The sequence below is a fragment of the Anolis sagrei genome, chromosome X, assembly GCF_037176765.1.
Source record: "Anolis sagrei isolate rAnoSag1 chromosome X, rAnoSag1.mat, whole genome shotgun sequence".
NCBI classification, from domain to species: Eukaryota; Metazoa; Chordata; class Lepidosauria; order Squamata; family Dactyloidae; genus Anolis; species Anolis sagrei.
The window spans coordinates 21018116-21036849 of NC_090034.1; the positions used below are offsets into that span (position 1 = coordinate 21018116).

General features: G+C 42.4%; 1 protein-coding gene across 12 annotated transcripts in view; it reads left to right on the plus strand.

Annotated features, from left to right (window-relative positions):
• TSC2 (TSC complex subunit 2) overlaps window positions 1-18734 on the plus strand; it is a 67889-nt gene that overhangs the window by 15852 nt on the left and 33303 nt on the right. For all 12 annotated transcript variants that reach the window (XM_067473688.1, XM_067473692.1, XM_060786500.2 and 9 more), the window contains exons 8-23: window positions 853-978; window positions 2289-2362; window positions 3341-3467; window positions 4258-4401; window positions 4481-4618; window positions 6081-6184; window positions 7323-7404; window positions 7505-7660; window positions 7817-7933; window positions 8620-8742; window positions 10018-10124; window positions 10273-10411; window positions 11968-12090; window positions 14775-14909; window positions 16618-16807; window positions 18186-18279. In XM_067473688.1, the coding sequence (XP_067329789.1) occupies window positions 853-978; window positions 2289-2362; window positions 3341-3467; window positions 4258-4401; window positions 4481-4618; window positions 6081-6184; window positions 7323-7404; window positions 7505-7660; window positions 7817-7933; window positions 8620-8742; window positions 10018-10124; window positions 10273-10411; window positions 11968-12090; window positions 14775-14909; window positions 16618-16807; window positions 18186-18279 (1979 nt within the window). The remainder of the gene's footprint in view (window positions 1-852; window positions 979-2288; window positions 2363-3340; window positions 3468-4257; window positions 4402-4480; window positions 4619-6080; window positions 6185-7322; window positions 7405-7504; window positions 7661-7816; window positions 7934-8619; window positions 8743-10017; window positions 10125-10272; window positions 10412-11967; window positions 12091-14774; window positions 14910-16617; window positions 16808-18185; window positions 18280-18734) is intronic.

Genomic DNA, 18734 nt, shown 5'->3' on the forward strand with positions numbered 1-18734 from the left:
TCTGTGTACAAATCCACGTGATCTCTTTGATCATCTGGAGAGGCCCTGCTCTTGCTCCCGCCCCCTTCGCAGGTGCGATTGGTGGGGACGAGGGAGCAGGCCTTCTCTGTGACGGTCCCCCGACTCTGGAACTCACTTTTTAAGGATATCGGGCAATCCCCCACATTGGCAGTCTTTAGGAGGAGCCTGAAAACATGGCTGTTCCAGTGTTCCTTCCCTGAATAAGGAAGTAATCCCCAGCAAAATGTCCTCAGAAACACTTTAACTACTCGATGGGTTGCTCTCCCTTAATTTCTTTTAAGCAGATACATCCTACCTCTGTTCATGCCCAGCATTTTTTTTTAAATTTTAAACTATTACATTTGGCCCAGCCAGAGTTTTTTTAAATCCTTGTGTGGTACTGTTTATATGTGAGTTATATTAATTGTATTGTTTTTGCTTATTGTTTTTTGTTTTACTGACGTGTTGTTGTGCTTGGCCTCATGTAAGCCGCTCCGAGTCCCCTTGGGGAGATGGTGGTGGGGTATAAATAAAGATTATTATTATTATTATTATTATTATTATTATGAGATATTCATTGAAAAACTATAGCCAAATGTGCTGCAGGATGTCTCTCCCAGAAAAGGAAAGTTTTTAATGTAATAAACTTTTTCCGTGTTTATGATAGAACCAATTAGGAAATGACATTTATACCCCAGGAACAAAAATTGTGTTACATAGTGTAATAATACTCTTGGGAATCACTTCTGTGTGGGCCTCTGAAATGATGATGGCAGTGAAAATTGCAGAGTCTTATTATTTCAAGGCAATGGCACCTCTTTCCCAACCTCTTGCTCCATTTCTTCTTCCAAGGTCTCACTTCAGGTCCTGGATGCCGTGGTGTGTTATAACCGCCTGCCTTCCGAAACGCTCCCTGCCTTTATTGTCACTTTGTGTTGGACCATCAATGTGAAGGAACTCTGTGAGCCGTGCTGGAAGGTGGGTTGCATTGCTGGGAAGCCAGGAATCAAAGCAAGACGCAGCTTGCAAAGCAAGGCCCTAACAAGAAAGTTCAGAAATATATACAGCCCCTATATAAACCTGTTTATTATCCAGCTCAGGCCACCTTGTTGCTTCCTGCTCTGGCTGGCAGCACTTATCTCTGTACTGTCTGATATGAGGATATTTTAAAGTGAGGATCTCAGAGACGAACATGTAGAATATAAAGTTCTCTCATTGTCCAGGCCTTTTCTCCTATGATCCCAAAAGCTTGATCATGCAACAACAACAACAATAATATTTTTATTAATTATCCCTGTCTCCTGATGGCTCGAGTCAGGTTACAACAAATTAAAAAAACAAATGAACATAAAAATACAATTAATTACTAAATTACATAGAAAAAAACCACACACAGAGAGATATATGAAACCTAAACGAAACACAGCCACAGAATTGACTTATAGTAGCAGTAGGATGCAATTCAAAATGCAGTGGCTGCTGTTGATATCATTCGAATCTGGGATACAGATGTCTTAAGGAGAATCATCAAAGAGATGCAGGAACCAACCATGCAGCAAGACTGCTAAGTGGTTTATAATGATAATGGTAAATAGTAATAAAATAATAAAAAATCAAAATTATAATAAAGTGGAAACTGTCTAAAATGATAGATTGTGTCACTTTGTGTCTTTGAGGTGAGAAGTCTGTTTTATAACCATTTATTCCTAATTTTGATTATTTTTGAATGGGACAGGTAAGGGGAAACTGGTTTAAATTGATATATATAGTGATAAAAGTCTGAAAGACATTATTGTCTTTATACAGTGGCTGATAATACGTATATTGCTAGGAAAATAATAAATATATAGATTAAAAATAAAAATATTTTTACTAGTAATAGTAATAGTAGTATTGTCCACCTGTGCTTGCAGTTCGAGATGGGGTACAACTGTAGCATAGAACTTCCGAATTTTCTAAGGAGAGCTGTTTAGCAGTGGAACTCTCTGCCCTAGAGAGTGGTGGAGGCTCCTTCTGTGGAGGCTTTTAAACAGAGGCTGGAAGAGTATCTGTCGGAGATTCTTTGAATGTCACAAGAAAGTCACTTTCTTGGCAGGGGGTTGGACTGGATGGCCCACGAGATCCCTTCCACTCTATGAGTCTATGAAATTTATGCGTCCATTCATTGAGTGCTACTCTTGAAGCGTTTAATTAGCATAATTGTGTCTTTCTTACTGCGAGGAAAGATTTTCTTTGTGTCCAAGGATCTTAACATTTAACAAGACAACCTTTTGCTGTTACTTTTTCAGCTCATGCGGAACCTGTTGGGAACTCACTTGGGGCATAGTGCCATCTACAACATGTGCCGGATCATGGAGGACAGGTGAGTTGCACAATTTGTGGGGCAAATACCTTCTTGACTGGAGGACAGAGAGCATGGGCTTTTACTGTAGTACCATAAGAGTATCACGAATCCCTTTGGAGCTGAGGATCCTTTGCTGGATGATGGACTGATGAGGAGGAGCAGCTTGAAAGAGCTGTGTCTGTTTTGCCTTCAGAAGAGAAGGGTAAGAGGAGACATGAGAGGAGCCATGTATAAATATCTGAGAGGATGTCATAAAGAAAAGGGAGCAGGTTTGTTTTCTGCTGCCCTGTAAACTAGGACTTGGAGCAGTGGGTTCAAATGACTGGAAAGACGATTCCACGTGAACATTAGGAAGAACTTCCTGATGGCTGGATGACCATCTAATAATAATAATAATAATAATAATAATAATAACACTTTATTTGTACCCCGCTACCATCTCTCCAAGGGACTCGGTGTGGCTTACATGAGGCCGAGCCCATCGGTTGGGGATACTTTTATTGCGATTTTCCTGCATGTCAGTGGGTTGGACCGAATGGCCTATGCGGTTTCTTCCAACTCTTATTATTCTATGATACTACTAGCCGTCCCCTGCCACGCATTGCTGTGGCCCAGTCTGTGTATATGTATTTTCTGTGTGTATATATGTGTGTATATATATATATTTGTGTTTGCGTATATGTGTGTGTGTGTGTGTGTTTTAGCTCATGTGTTGTAATGTATTTTTTGGTTTTGGCTTTTTAGTCTCTTCTGCTGTGTTTTCCAGTGTTTTTATGAGTGATGGTCACTTGTTGGCCTGATAGGTGTATTGTGTCCACATTTGGTGTCAATTCATCCAGTGGCTTTTGAGTTATATTAATCCCGCAAACGAACATTACATTTTTATTTATACAGATTATGAGAGAGGTGGTAAACATGGTATGGAGTTTATGGGAAGTTGGGTTTTGATTGGAAAGGGTACTGAAGCCACCTCCCCGCTCTCTACCTTGTTTCCAGGACCCACATGGAGGACGCCGTCTTGCTTCGAGGGGCCGTCTTCTTCGTGGGGATGGCCTTATGGGGGGCCCACCGGCTGCAGTCCCTCAAAAACTCTGCCACGTCGGTACTCCCTTCTTTCCTGAAGGTACATCCGAACTCCAGAAGACCCTTCAAGCGAATTGTGGGCTGAATGCAGCCTCATCAGACAAAACAGAATGGTTCGGAATTCCTCAGAAATGTCCTCTGGGTCCAGGAGAGGCCTTTTTGAATCTGTAATAGTTATCCTTGATTAAAGTTATCCTTGCCAGGTTGCTAGTTTGCCAGTATCATGATTTCCACCCAGCATAATATAATTTCAACCTTGTTGTCCTTGTGTTTCCAATTCCCTGAATATCCAATTGTAATTTATAGGAGTGCAGAAACCATATTTACTCATAGGAAGCTGTTCTCTTGCTCTCATCCTTTCTTCTGCATTTGAAGTATCTAAACTGAGTTTGCTTAAGTTAGCCCTGTTTTACAGAACTTAATTGCTTAATTTCTTGCACCATTGTCCCTGGTGGTGCAATGGATTAAACCCTTGTGGCAGCAGGACTGCTGACAGACAGGTCAGCGGTTCGAATCTGAGGAGAGTGGGTTGAGCTCCCTCTGTCAGCTCCAGCTCCCCATGCGGGGACATTGGAGAAGCCTCCCTCAAGGATGATAAAACATCAAGTATCCGGGTGTCCCCTGGGCAATTGCAGTCGGCCAATTCTCTCACACCAGAAGTGACTTGCAGTTTCTCAAGTCGCTCCTGACACGAAAAAAACAACAAACCATTACCTCGCTGGACATCTCTCCCAGATTCCCTGCCCCAAGTCCAGCGGATTTAGAAAACAGCTCTTTTGGTCCCAATTATGGCAGAAATACCGCACTTCTCATGTTTTTCCCCGTTCCAGGCCATGACGTGTCCCAACGCCGTTGTGTCTTATGAAATAGTCCTTTCCATCACGCGGCTCATCAAGAAATATGGAAAGGGCCTCCAAGCCGTCACTTGGGACATCCTCTTGGACATCATGGAGCAGTTGCTGCAGCAGCTGCAGGTAAACGCAAAAGATGGTGGAACTATTTGCAAGAATTGAAAGATCCTTCTGAGTCTGCAAGTCATCTTCTGTCTTCCAGACCCTGGAAAGCCAGGAATTGAAGTCCATCGTCCACGACTTGCTGACCACCGTGGAGGAGCTGTGCGACCAGAACGACTTCCATGGATCGCAGGAGAGATACTTTGAATTGGTGGAGAGATGTGCCAATGAAAGACCAGTAAGAGAGTCTGAGAAATTTCTTGTTACCTAGAGAGTTGGACTCAGGGGAGCATTGGGTTTAAATGACAAGAAAGCAGATTCCATCTAAACATTATTAGGAAGAACTGCCTTACCATAAAAAGAATTGTTCAACAGTGGAACTGTCTGCTTTGGAGTCCAGGGGAGGCTCCTTTGGAGGTTTTTAAGCAGAACTGGATGGCCATCTGTTGGGTGGGTCTCAGGGTGGCTTACAGCAAAGTAAAACACACCGGCAAACATTCAATGCCAAAGGTACAAATAGCAAATCAAAAATAGCTTAAATAGACAAGACATAACATAATACATTTACATTTTTCAACTCTATGAGTCTTTGATTTTATCATCTCTCTCTCTCTCTCTCTCTCTCTCTTTCTCTCTTTCTCTTAAAATATTGGACTGAATGGCTCCTGAGGTCCCCTCCAACTCTACGATTCTATGATTATCTATCTATCTATCTATCTATCTATCTATCTATCTGTATCTTAAGTGGTTGGATTGGATGGTCCTTGGAGTTCCTTCCAACTACTATTCTATGAGTTTTACCAACCATATGCTACCATGCAAAAGATTTCAGTCGCTATATTAAGTCACAGTATGAGAGCCATTCTTGCAAGGAAGAATTATACATTTTACACTGATGATATGGGTGGCCATGGTGGATAAAAGGATATGAATAATAATTCTAGGAGCCCATAGATAGGGGGTCCTATCAGCAGATTATTATTATTATTATTATTATTATTATTATTAGTTCTGGTCCAACTTATCTGTCTGAATGCATCTCCCCTTACGAGCCCACTAGAGCTGTAAGAACTGTTGGGGATGCTCTGCTCTCTGTCCCACCCTCTTCACAAGTGCGATTGGTGGGCACGAGAGACGGGGCCTTCTCAGTGGCGGCCCCTCGGCTATGAAACTCCCTCCGACGTTAGACCAGTCCCATCCCTTCTGGTCTTCAGAAAAAAAATGAAAGACCTGGCTCTGTACGCAGGCGTTTGGAGACATTACGGATTTCGACACAGTCTAGACAAGGATTATGAGTAAGGATTATGGATTAATGGAATCAAGCACTTTTTATTTTTTAATCTGTTTTCTTTTTCTATGTGTTTTATTTGCTCATGTGTTTTAACTATTTCATAGTTGGATGGGGTATGTTTTTATTATTATGCTCATATGCGGCATTGAATTTTGCCGGTGTCTGCAAGATGCCTTTAGTCCCCTGTGGGGTGTGGAAAGCGGGGTATAAATGAAGTAAGTAAGTAAATAAATAAATAAATAATACATAAATAATGTATTTATACCCCACTTTATCTCCCCAAAGGGGACTCAAAGCGAATCCACAGATCCTTTCTTGTTTCTGTTTCTTATGTTAACTGGCCTTCCTTTTATGTTAAACTTTGCTTCCTTCTTTTTTCAATCATGGTGTTTTCCTTTTGTTCTTGAAGGAATCCTCTGTCCTGAACTTGATTACGTACCGAGCACAGTCCATCCACCCGGCGAAGGACGGATGGATCCAGAATCTGCAAGTCTTGATGGAAAGGTTTTTCAGGTAGGATCCAGGCTTTTTTGGCTTCTGTTTCATAGCCAATAGCATCCAACTCCATGGATTACATCAACCAGAGTTACTCCTTTGATAACTATAACCCCATATCCTTGGCTTCATTTAATCGTTCCCAGGGGGAAATGGTTTCCTAGGAATGTTATAGGTCCAAGTAATTTCTAGAGGGGATTCCTCTAGGTCCTCCAGCTGAATTTTATGGTGTGCTGGGACCGGAAGTCAGGGAATGGAATGGCGTTTGGTTGTATCTACTGTTGCAGGTAACCACTGTTCAGCTGGCAGTGTGGCCCCTCATAAGAGCTACTTGGTGAGAAGGAATAGCAATGTGCTATAATCAGACCTTGCTTTCACCTTCCCATGTTTTTGGCCTCATCTGAAAAAAAAGCCCAGAAAACCCTATAATAGTGTTGTTATCAATCGGAATAGAAACGCCGCAATAGTAAAAAAGGAAATTTGGATCATGAGTTTGGATCGTGTGATTTTAATGTTTTTATTAGGTGCTTTTAGTTTTTATGTTTTCATGTTTAAATGTCCTCTTATCTTAAGGTTCCGTTGTGCCTTTGACTAGGCGGTTCACTTGAGAATTATCTAAGCTCAGGCACTTTAGTTGACCCCTTTCCTGTACTTAGGACACTTTAATGGCCAAGGGCATTACCCTGACAACCCAGCCCTCTGACTATTGCACTTTCTCTGGGCTCTCCCAAGGAATCATTGCACTTACTTTGAGCCCAAACCCAGTTTCAAATTGGCCAGCCAGGGTATTTGTTTTTATGATGTTAATTGATTTTAATGTTTTTATTATTTGTTGTTATTGATTTTTTTTTACTGTGTCTGTTTTATTTGTAATCCTTGGGCTTGTCCCTCTGTAAGCCTCCCCGAGTCCCTTCGGGGAGATGGAGGCGGGGTATAAAAATAAAGTTATTGTTATTATTATTAATAATAATTGTTTTATTGGATTTATGCTTAGTTATATGTTGTTTAGATTTATGAATGTTGTCATTATTGGTTGTAAACCGCTTTGAATCCCCTCAGGGGTAAGAAAAGCAGTATATAAATACAGTAAATAAATAAATAATAAATGAATAGAATGTCTTCCTTTTAATGGCGGTCGTCCTCTCTTTCCGCCTAGAAACGAAAGCCGGAGCGCCATCCGCATCAAGGTTTTGCACGTCCTTTCTTTCGTCCTGAGCGTCAACCGGCAATTTTACGAGGTGGGACTCCCTTTGACTTACATGCCACTCTCTCCTTACAGCAAAATCGCCAAAGCCATCCTCCTCTTCCTTTCTGACGCAAGCCTTGGTCTCTTTGCAGGAGGAGCTGATTAACCTCGTGGTCATCTCCCAGTTGGCCCACATCCCGGACGACAGGGACCACCAAGTCCGGAAACTGGCGACACAGCTTCTGGTGGACCTGGCTGAGGGTTGCAACACCCATCATTTCAATAGCTTGCTGGATATCATCGAGAAGGTGAGGCGGCTGATGGGTTTATGTATTTATTTTGGTGCTGTACTCATTGCAGAATGAAAGGGGACCATTATACACAATAGTTCCCTACCATTTGCCATAATCTCTGTAGCCCTCTGGCAGCAATGGCTTCAGCTTATTTCCTCTCTTTTCCCCGAGGTGGCTTCCCATTCCCTACTTCCTCCTCCGGAGCTAGAGGAAAGAGACCTCCTCTCTTATTCGGCTTCTTTGGAGGATGTGAAGACGGCCGTCCTGGGCCTGCTGGTCATTCTCCAGGTGAGTCCCATTTTCAGTCCTAAAATCTGAAAGTCCTGAAATCTCACTCGTCTTGAAAAACTTATATGTGATGGTGCAGTGGGTTAAACCACTGAACTGCATAACTTGCTGAGCGAAAGGTTGGCGGTTCGAATCTGGGAAGCGGGGTGAGCTGTCACTGTTAGCCCCAGCTTCTGCCAACCTAGCAGTTAAAAAACATGGAAATATGAGTAGATCAATAGGTTCCACTTAAGCAGGAAAGTAATGGCACTCTATGCAGTCATGCTGGCTACATGACCTTGGAGGCATCTACAGACAACACCGGCTTTTTGGCTTAGAAATGGAGATGAGCACCACCCCTCAGAGTTGGACATGACTAGATTTAATGTCAGGGAAAACCTTTACTTAGTTATATAGTTAATTTATCCATCTCAACCGTTTCGCAGGCTTTTATGTTCTATCCAAAGTCTTTCAAAGTCATAGTTTTCTTGACATCCATTTTTACAGGATGCCCCTGTTGCCACCTGAAGGTTGAGTCTCTTAATCTCCTCTTGACAAACGGTGTAGCCATGTCTCCAAACATCATTTTTTTCTTGAAACACGTTCAGAATTTACCCCAATCTGCTGGTGCTTTCAAAGAAGCCAACGGAAAGAAAGGGCATTTGCCTTCCCTGACATGTTCCTCGCTTTTCTCTTCTTCCTCCCAGACCAAGCTGTACAGCCTCCCTGCCAGCCACGCCACCCGTGTTTATGAGATGCTGGTCCACCACATCCAGCTCCACTATAAGCACAAGTACAGCCTCCCGGTTGCCGCCAGCATCCGGCTGCAGGTAAAGAACCCTTTCCTGGCTCTGCCTCGGGGAAAGACAGTATGGAATATCTTGGTATAATGTACTACAATTGGATTCATGGATAAAGCAACAGGCAAAAATGCAGAAAATTAACATAATTTGAAAAATTAGTCATACAATTAAAGCAGAATGGCATGGATGAAGGAACAAAAGCTGCTGAACTTGCTGTTCAAAAGATTGACAGTTCAAATCCAGGGAGTGGGATGAGCTCCTGCTGTTAGCCCCAGCTTCTGCCAACCTATCAGTTTGAAAACATGCAACTGTGAATAGATCAATAAGCACTGCTTCTGCTGGAAGGTAAGGATGCTCTATGCAGTCATGACCTTGGAGGTGTCTACGGACAACGCCGGCTCTTTGGCTTAGAAATGGAGATGAGCACCACCCACCAGAGTTGGACATGACTCAACTTAATGTCAGGGGAAACCTTTACCTTATAGAGCAGAAGCGGGTCAGACTGGACCACTCTTCTAACTCTCTGGACACGAGAGCCTCAAATGCTTCCAAGGTCCTAGAAAAGAAGACCGAGAAGCATAGCGTCAGAAGAAGGGCTCTCCAGGACAGCCTCCTCTTTCCTTTATGCAGGAAAAACACAGTCCAATCCCTCCTGACAGATGGCTATCCAGCCTCTGCTTAAAGACTTCCATAGAATCCTAGAATTGGAAGAGACCTCAAAGGGCCCTCCAGATCCAACCCCCTTCTGCCAGGCAGGGAAAGCATAAAGCACTCCCAACAAATGGCCATCGAGTCTCTGCTTAATTATCTAGATAGAAGGAAATGCCATAATCATTATAATTATTGAAACTTAGAATTGGAAAGAGACCCCAAGGGCCATCCAATCCAAGCTGCAATAGCACAATCAAAGCACTCCCAACAGATGGCCGTCCAGCCTACAAAGAAGGAAATGCCATCATAATCACCATCATCATCATTATTACTATTGAATCCTAGAATTGGAAGAGACTTCAAAGGGTCCTCCCTTCTGCCAGGCAGGAAAAGCACTCCTAATAGATGGCCATCCAGCCTCTGCTTAAAAATCTATAGAGATGCCATCATCATAATCATTATTGAATCCTCAAGTTGGAAGAGACCCCAAAAGGTCCTGCAGTCCAACACCCTTCTGCCTTCAAGCAGGAAAAGCACAGTCAGAGCACTCCTGACAGATGACCATCCAGTCTCTACTTAAAAGCCTCCAAAGAAGAGGCCCTGAGGGAGTAGCCTTTCCTTTAATGCCCCTCTCTTTTAATTGTGTTCCAGGTGTTTGACTTCCTGCTCTCGCTTCAGGCCGACTCCCTCCACCGCCTGGGCTTGGCCTCCAAGGACGGCCCCGTCAGGTTCAGCCCTTACTGTCTCTGCGACTTTGTGTATGTTCCAAGACACCCTGCCTCTCTCCAGAACTTGGCCTCAAAGGCCTCTTTACTTAAAAGTAGCCCTCTTCTTTGTGCTCTCCCTGGAAATAGCACTGCTGGTCCTCATTGATGCCTCCCTCTCTCCCCTCTTTCTGTGCCACAGGGAGCCTGAGAAGAAACCCACCGGCCCACTTTCACCTCCTTCAGGGAGCCCCAGCCTTCCCCCTCAGAGCCCTGCCGTCCGCACCGGGCACTTGCCGTATTCGCTGCTTTTTGGGGTCCTTCTGCAGTGTTTAAAGCAGGTGAGTGAGGGACCCAGAATGGTTGGAATTGGCTCTAAGGCGGTGTTTTTCAACCTGGGGGTTGGGACACCTGGAGGGGTCGGGAGGAGATGTCAGAGGGGTCGCCAAAGACCCTCAGGAAGCACAGTATTTTCTGATGGACATGGGGATTCTGTGTGGAAAGTTTGACCCAATTCTTTCATTGGTGGGGTACAGAATGCTCTTTGATTGTAGATGAACTATACATTTCAGCAACTATAGCTCCCAAATGTTGAGGTCTATTCCCCCCAAACTCCACCAGTGTTCATATTTTGAGTATCTGTGCCAACTTTGGTCCAGATCCATCATTGTTCGAGTCCACAGTGCTCTCTGGATGTAGGTGAACTATAACTCCCAAACTCAAGGTCAATGTCCACCAAACCCTTCCTGTATTTTCTTTGGGTCACTGGTGTTCTGTGTGCCAAGTTTGGTTCAATTCCATCATTGGTGGAGTTCAGAATGCTCTTTGATTGTAGATGAACTATAAATCCCTGCAACTACAACTCACAAATGGCAAAATCAACCCCCCACCCCACCAATATTCAAATGTGGGTGTTTCGGGTATTTGTGCCAAATTTGGTCCAGTGAATGAAAATACACCCTGCATATCAGATATTTACATTTTGATTCAGAATAGTAGCAAAATTACAGTTATGAAGTAGCAACGAAAATAATTTTATATTTGGGAGTCACCACAACATGAGGAACTGTATTAAGGGGTCGTGGCATTAGGAAGGTTGAGAAACACTGATTTAAGGGGCTGGAGAGATCTTAATGCCAGACATGTTTGGGATCCAGTGCTGTTAGCAGCACCCCTATTCAGTTTATTTAAAAGCTTTGGAAAAACAATGGGGGCTGAGTTTTTACTCTCTCCTTTTATTGTCTTTGTACATCAGTAGGCCATTAGGAATTGTGGGGGTTGAAGTACAAAACACCTGGAAAGCCAAAATTTGCCCATGCCTGGGCTAAAGTGTAACACAGCAACAAATAGAAAAGAATGCTTTGAAACTATTCATTTTTAAAACATACGTGAAAATAAATTCAGGAAAATAGGAACTAAAAACATAATTGTTACTCACTAGGAACCAGGCATATAATTTATTATTACTGGTAGTAGATCACTAGGTTCTTTTTCATACTGTAGAATCACAGAGTTGGAAGGGACTTCCAAAGATGACGTAGTCTGACCCCAGACAGGAAAACAGAAGCTGAACCCTCCCAACAAATAGCCACCCAGCCTATGTATAATAATCTCTTGAGAAATGTGGCTACACTCCCAAGCAGTCTATATTCCATTACAGTTCGTAGGGACCCCCAAGGGCCATCCAGTCCAACCCCCTTCTGCCAGGCAGGAAGATACCATCAAACCACTCCTGACAGAGGGTCACCCATCCTCTAGACTCAATTATTTTTGACCCCTAAGTCCCAAGAAAATAGCCTAGGGGCTGTGCTCTGATTCGCCACAAAGCATGTGGTCAGTAGCTCAGATCCATCTCTTTCTGCACTGATCTTTCATGCATTTTCCTCTTTCTCTCTAGGAGACAGACTGGAAAGTCCTGAAGCTGGTGCTGAACAAGTTGCCCTGGTCTCTGCAGTACAAGGTCCTGTTCTTGACCTCACCTTGCAACATCGACCAGCTGTCTTCAGCCCTCTGTAATATGGTAAGAGTCCACCCATCCCTCTAATAATAATAATAATAATAATAATAACAACAACAACAACAACAACAACAACAACAACACTTTATTTGTACCCCGCTACCATCTCCCCAAGGGACTCGGTGCGGCTTACATGAGGCCAAGCCCAAATACAACAATACAAACAGTAATAACAACAATACAAGCAAGTAAAAATAAAACGTGGACAATACAATAATGCAACATTAACAATAAGACCACATGATTAAAAACTATGGGAAGGCCAAATGTAAAAATTAAAATTGAAAGTAATGCTGGAACATGGGTGAAAAAGTGATGGGGCGTTTGTTCAGAGCTTTTCAAACTTTTCGTGTTGGTGCCACGCTTTTCAGACATGCATTCTTTCGTGACATGGTCATTCCATTTGGCTAACAAATCAGAGATTAAACCAACCCCTTTTAAGAGTTTCATACAGTATATATACTATATTATATATAACATATGTAAAAAATTGATATAATCTCTACTGTGTAAACAAGGTTTGAATTTTGTCCCTTTACACTTCTTATGTCTTGATTCTCTGATTCTTGTGGCTCTGTGGGGTTCATCACAGACATCATGATCAACGGATTTTCTTTCTTTAATTAGAAACCAATCCATTTTAGTGATAACTGCAACTCAATCAACAAATTGTCCAAATGATAAAAGTTGTAGGAGTACCTATGCTTGAATAGCACTAACATCCTACATCTGTAATATTAAACCTCTTGGGGGGTTTATTTAAACAGAGGCCGAATGGCCATCTGTTGGGAGGGCTTTGACTGTGCCTTCCTGCTTGGCTGAATGGAGTTGGACTAGATGCTCTTTCGGGGTTGTTCGGCATGGTGGAACATTTTTCATGCGACATGCCTGTGAACTATAGGTGATACATTCATGTGTTCCGACACGTTTAGTTCCTCATCCTGGACCAGTTTGGGTCCATTGGTATAGATGAGCCATATTATCATCCACTTTATCTCTCTAAAGTGTCTCACAATAAAACCCATACAATTAAAAATGTAAATAATATACAGACATTGAAATTGAATTAAATTTTCAGAGTATTAAAAATAAACATTCTAAACCAATTAAAAACCTTTTTGTATAGCTCAAATCATAGCACCCTCTGACTTTTGTTTCCACATATGGAAGCCAGAAATACTGTTGACAAGCTGGAATGTGTAGAGGAGGGTGACTAAAAGGATCAAGGATCTGGAGAGCAAGCCCTATGAGGAGCTGTTTAAAGAGCTGGGCATGTTTAGGAGACATGACGAGGGCTATGGAACAAGATGTGAAGAGAAGTCATAGGGAGGCACGCTTGTTTTCTGCTGCTCTGGAAACTAAGACGTAGAACAATCGCTTCAAACTACAGGAAAGGAGATTCTACCTGAATATTAGGAGGAACCTCCTCACTGTGAGAGCTGTTCAGCAGTGGAACTCTCTGCCCCAGAGTGTGGTGGAAACTCCTTCTTTGGAGGCTTTGAAACAGAGCCTGGATGGCCCCCTGTCAGGGGTGCTTTGAATGCAATTTTCCTGCTTCTTAGCTGAATGAGGTTGGACTGGATGGCCCAAGAGGTCTCTTCCAACTCTATGATTCTACTATGGCATTGATGTGCCTGAATTTGTTATTCAGTGCTATATTTTTATATCTGAGAGTCTTTAATCTGATCCCTTCCTATCTATCCTTCCAAATCTTTGTCTTTGTGTGACTAACACTCCATATTTACTGGGGCTAAGGGAATGGGAAAACCCTATTAATGGGAAAACATGCAAATAATGAAGTAAATTCTATTTTTGTTCCTGCTGGAAGTTGACCATAGATTGCACTGGAAAGCATAGAGATTCCTAGAGAGAACATTCTGTCCAATGTGTGAATAGCACTACAAAACAAAATTTAAAATGTGTCCCGTTCCTGGTTTGAAAGTGTTATTTCCTGTTTAATTGTGTGGTCCTTACATTGAAAGTAATTGTTCTGCTCCAGAAACTTCATTTTTGTGGCTGTCACAAAGTATTTTGTATTGGTCAAGACTTGATGGGCTATTCACTGAAAAACTCGAGCAAAATTTGCTGCAGGATGTCCCGCAAAAACAAACTTTTGGCAGTTTAATGCACCTTTTCCATGTTTTTAGGAAAGAACCTGTTAGAAAATGACAACTATAACCAAGTAACAAAAAAAGTGTTACATGCTGTAATTCCTAATTCTCAAGTTAGATAAAGTTTTTGCAGTTTAATAAGCTTTTTCCATGTTTTTATGATAGAACCAATTAGGAAATGGCATTTTATAAAATCATAGAATAATAGAGTTGAAAGAAACCACTTGGGCCATCTAGTCCATTCCCCTGCTGTGCAGGAAAAGCACAATCAAAGTATCCCTGACAGATGGTCATCCAGCCTCTGTTTAGGAGTTGCCAAGGAAGGAGTTTGCACCGCACTCCGAGGCAGAGAGTACCACTGTTGAACAACTTGTACAGTCAGGAAGTTCTTCCTAATGTTCAGGTGGAATTCCCTTTCCTGTAATTTATAACCCAGGAAGCAAAAATTGTGTTAAGTAGTATAATCAGATCCATAAAATGGAGGGGGATGACTTTTCATATTCAATTTTGATCAATGATTAAGTTTGGGTTGTATAATAATAATTATACCAATAACCGCACTGTGTCTTCTGTCAGCTCACGGACAAAAAGATGACTGAGCGCCTGAGGGGAATTCCAGAAGGGCTTTCCCGAAATGACCTCCATCTGGCTGTGGTCCCGGTCCTGACCGCTTTGATCTCTTACCACAGCTACCTGGACAAAACCAAGCAGGTATAGCCCGCAGGGGGGTTGAAGGGGATCTGCAGTTTGCAGAATCAATCCAGGCTTGCAAAATGAAGTACATAAGGTCTGTATGGGAGGTGGGCTTGGGACCTCTTTCAAGTGCCCAGATTTCTGCAGTTTTTTAAATTTTATTTTCCAATCAAAATAGAAACAAGGAGACAAAAATACAATAGTATATCCTTGAGAAGAGCTAAGGGGTGGTTTTGGAATCCTCAAATGAGTGCCCCATTAGATTGTTTCTGAATCAGGGGTGTTATAATCTCAAATGGATGCAAACATGCACATATGCACACATGAAATCAAAATGTCCTTTTCCCTCTTTTTTCTTGCCTCTTATTTTCCCCTCTCAGCTTATCCTTCTACTCAGCATCTCTGTGTCTCTTTCTGTTCATAAACATCCTTTGTTTTGGAAACATTTCCTGTGCATCTTCCTCCCTCCCATCCCTGTCAGGTTAGCCCGATCTTTCTCTACCTCTTAACCAGATGTCTTGTCCTAACAACTCTTAGCAACATAATCCTTTTCCAAATTCCTTCACTCTTTCTCCTTCTTGCTCCCTTTTAACCCTTTCTTTAATCCAGTGGTTCTCAAACTGTGCTCCAGGGAGCCCTTGGGGCTCTGTAAGAAGTGCTCAGGGGCTCTGCGGGCATCCCAACTCCTCTGCGATTTCTGCTATTATTATTATTATTATTATTATTATTATGACTACAAAGGTTGAATGACCATCTGTTGGAGGTGCTTTGATTGTGTTTTTCCTGCATAGAAAAAGAGGCTTGGGCTGGATATGGCCTCTGGGGTCTTCCACTGAAATACTGTTAAGTTTATGTTGGTTAAAATTGTTCTTCATTTTAAATATTGTATTTTTAGGCGCTGTGTGAATTAGTTCACACAAGCACTCTCCATCCATCTGCCACTGGCCTGGCCCATGCCTGATATATATACATTATCTATAATATGTAATATAATATATAAACATTTCTTGGGGCTCCACAAGAAATTTTTGCTTCAAAAAAGGCTCTACAGCTGAAAAAGTTTGAGAACCCCTGCTTTAATTTATTATTCTTTGCGAATTTCACTTTATGTTTCCTGGTCCCAACACAATTATTATTATTATTTATTTACAGTATTTATTTCTGCCCTTCTCACCCCAAAGGGGACTCAGAGTGGATCATAAAACACATACACGGCAAACCTTCAATGCTATTATACACTGTCAGGACAGACAACTGTACATAGACAGAGGTGTATATATAGAGTCTTCCATCTTTGGCATCTTGGAGGCTGTGCTCAGTTCCAGCAACGAGGGATTCTGTCATTCCACTTTCCTTGCCAAAGAACTTTGTTTGTAAACTTCCTCCTTGATCAAATCACTGGTATTTTTTTCTGGCATTTTCTTATAGGTGCTTAAATAACTCCCCACATAAGCGGTACCTATTTATCTACTCACATTGCTGTTTTCGAAACTGCTAGGTAGGCAGAAGCTGGGCTAAAGGCCAGGAGCTCACCCTGACCCAGGTTTTGAACTGTCAACCTTTTGGTTGGCAAGATTACAACCTCCCAGGAAAGAACAGCCCCCCTTTCAAATGCTGGAGGGCCAGATTCGCTAAAAACAGCATTTGGGAGGTTGCATGCAGCCCCCAGGACCTCACTTTGCCTGCTATTAATTGTCCATGTTTTGATTGCTTTGTCTTTGCTCAGAGGGAGATGGTGTACTGCCTGGAGCATGGGCTGATCTACCGCTGCGCCAACCAGTGCGTTGTGGCACTGTCTATCTGCAGCGTGGAGATGCCGGATATCATCATCAAGGCCCTGCCAGTCCTCATTGTCAAGCTGACCCACATCTCGGCCACGGCCAACATGGCCATCCCCCTTCTGGAGTTCCTTTCGAGTGAGTGGCTGCGACTTCCTCCTCCCCTCTGTCACAAATACAGTGGGAGTTTTAGGTGCAATGAAAAGCAGGGTTGGAGCCATTGGACTCCAGTCTCCATCATTTCCTCCCAGTGTTGCGGGACAATAAGAGTGGCAGTTCATCAGCATACACACAAAGTTCATCCCAACCCTGAGAGCACTGAGCTTGTGATACAACGCAGTCTGTGGTTTTTAGTTTTGAATATGTTTTTTTATGGATTTTAACTGAATTTTTTAATACCAGTGATATTTCAATCTGTTTCAATGTTTGCATATTTGTAGATTTTCAATTGTAATAATTTTTTTTCATGTCAGCTACTCTCCTAGTAGAGAGAATAAATGGGATATCAATAAACATAAACAGAATGATGATGATGATGATAATAGTCTTCTTTGGAGAGATTCTGCAAGTGTTCTGCCATCTTGGGCCCCTTCTACCTTATATCCTAAGATCTGATCCTAGATTATCTGCTTATCCCAGATTATTTGGCAGTGTAGAGTCATATAATCCCATTCAAAGCGGATAATCCGGGATCAGATTCTGGGATACAGAACAGTGTAGATCCAGCCTTAGGGACTAGAGAGGTCCCTAATCTGAGATCCCAAAGTGTGGAACTAGCTGGGTTTTCCTCTGGATGTTGGCTTTTTTATCTTACTGATTAGGTTATAAATGACATTTCCTAATTGGTTCCATCATAAAAATATGGATTGAGTTTATTAAACTGCCAAAACTTTGTTTTTGTGGGACATCCTGCAGCACATTTTGCTATAGTTTTTTCAATAAATATCCCATCAAGTCTCAACAAATTCAATATAGTTTGTGGCAGCCACAAAAATGAAGTTTCTGAAGTATGACAACTACTTTCAGAGTAAGGACCGCAGAATTAAACAGGAAACAACACTTTCAAACCCGGAACAGATTTTTGTTACACAGGGCCCTTCTACACAGCCCTATATCCCAGAATATCAAGGCAGAAAATCCCACAATATCTGCTTTGAACTGAACTATATGGCAGTGTGGACTCAGATAACCCAGTACAAAGCAGATATTGTGGGATTTTCTGCACTGATATTCTGGGTTATATGGCTGTGTGGAAGGGCCCAAAGTGTAGTGGAATGGGACTGTGGCTTGCTTTGTGGAAGCAAATAATTCAAACTCAGAATATGATTTTCCTGCTTCTTAGCAGGGGGTTGGACTGGATGGCCCACGAGGCCTCTTCCAACTCTATGATTCTATGATCCTCCCGATAGCAATCTCCCTGTCCTGATTTGGGCAGAAGTTGAACCAGCCCCACTCAGCAGCTGACTTTGCTCTTTCTCTTCTCTCTCCTCCAATGCTGTCTATTGAAACACCCCAGCATTGGCCCGGCTGCCCCATCTCTACAGGAATTTTGCCGCAGAGCAGTATGCCAGCGTCTTTGCTATCTCCCTGCCCTACACAAACCCCTCCAAGTAAGTGCAGAAAGGGCCATCCTTTCTATTGACAGATAGAAACTCAAGGGTTGTTTTGTAAGTTACGTGCCTGGATTACACAGGATTCGTTTTCAAGCATTTGTGGTTGTTGTTATGCACCTTCAAGTCAGTTGTGACATGCGGCGACACCATCCGGAAGGTTTCTTGGCAACACTTGTCCAGAGGGGACTTGCCTTTCCCTTCCTCTAAGGCTGAGAGAGTACGGCTTGCCCAATTGTAGGTTGCCATGGCTGAGTGGGGTCCCCCAGAATCTTATAGTCCAACATTTGGAAATCCTAAAACATAGTTGATAACTTTGTATTCAGAAAAACTAACACAAAATCAACACCAGCAAGAATACAAACCATAAGACAAAACACAAAGACAGTAGAAATCCATTTTCCTAGTATAAGAAACACTATTACTAAACCACTAAACATTGACTATATACAAAT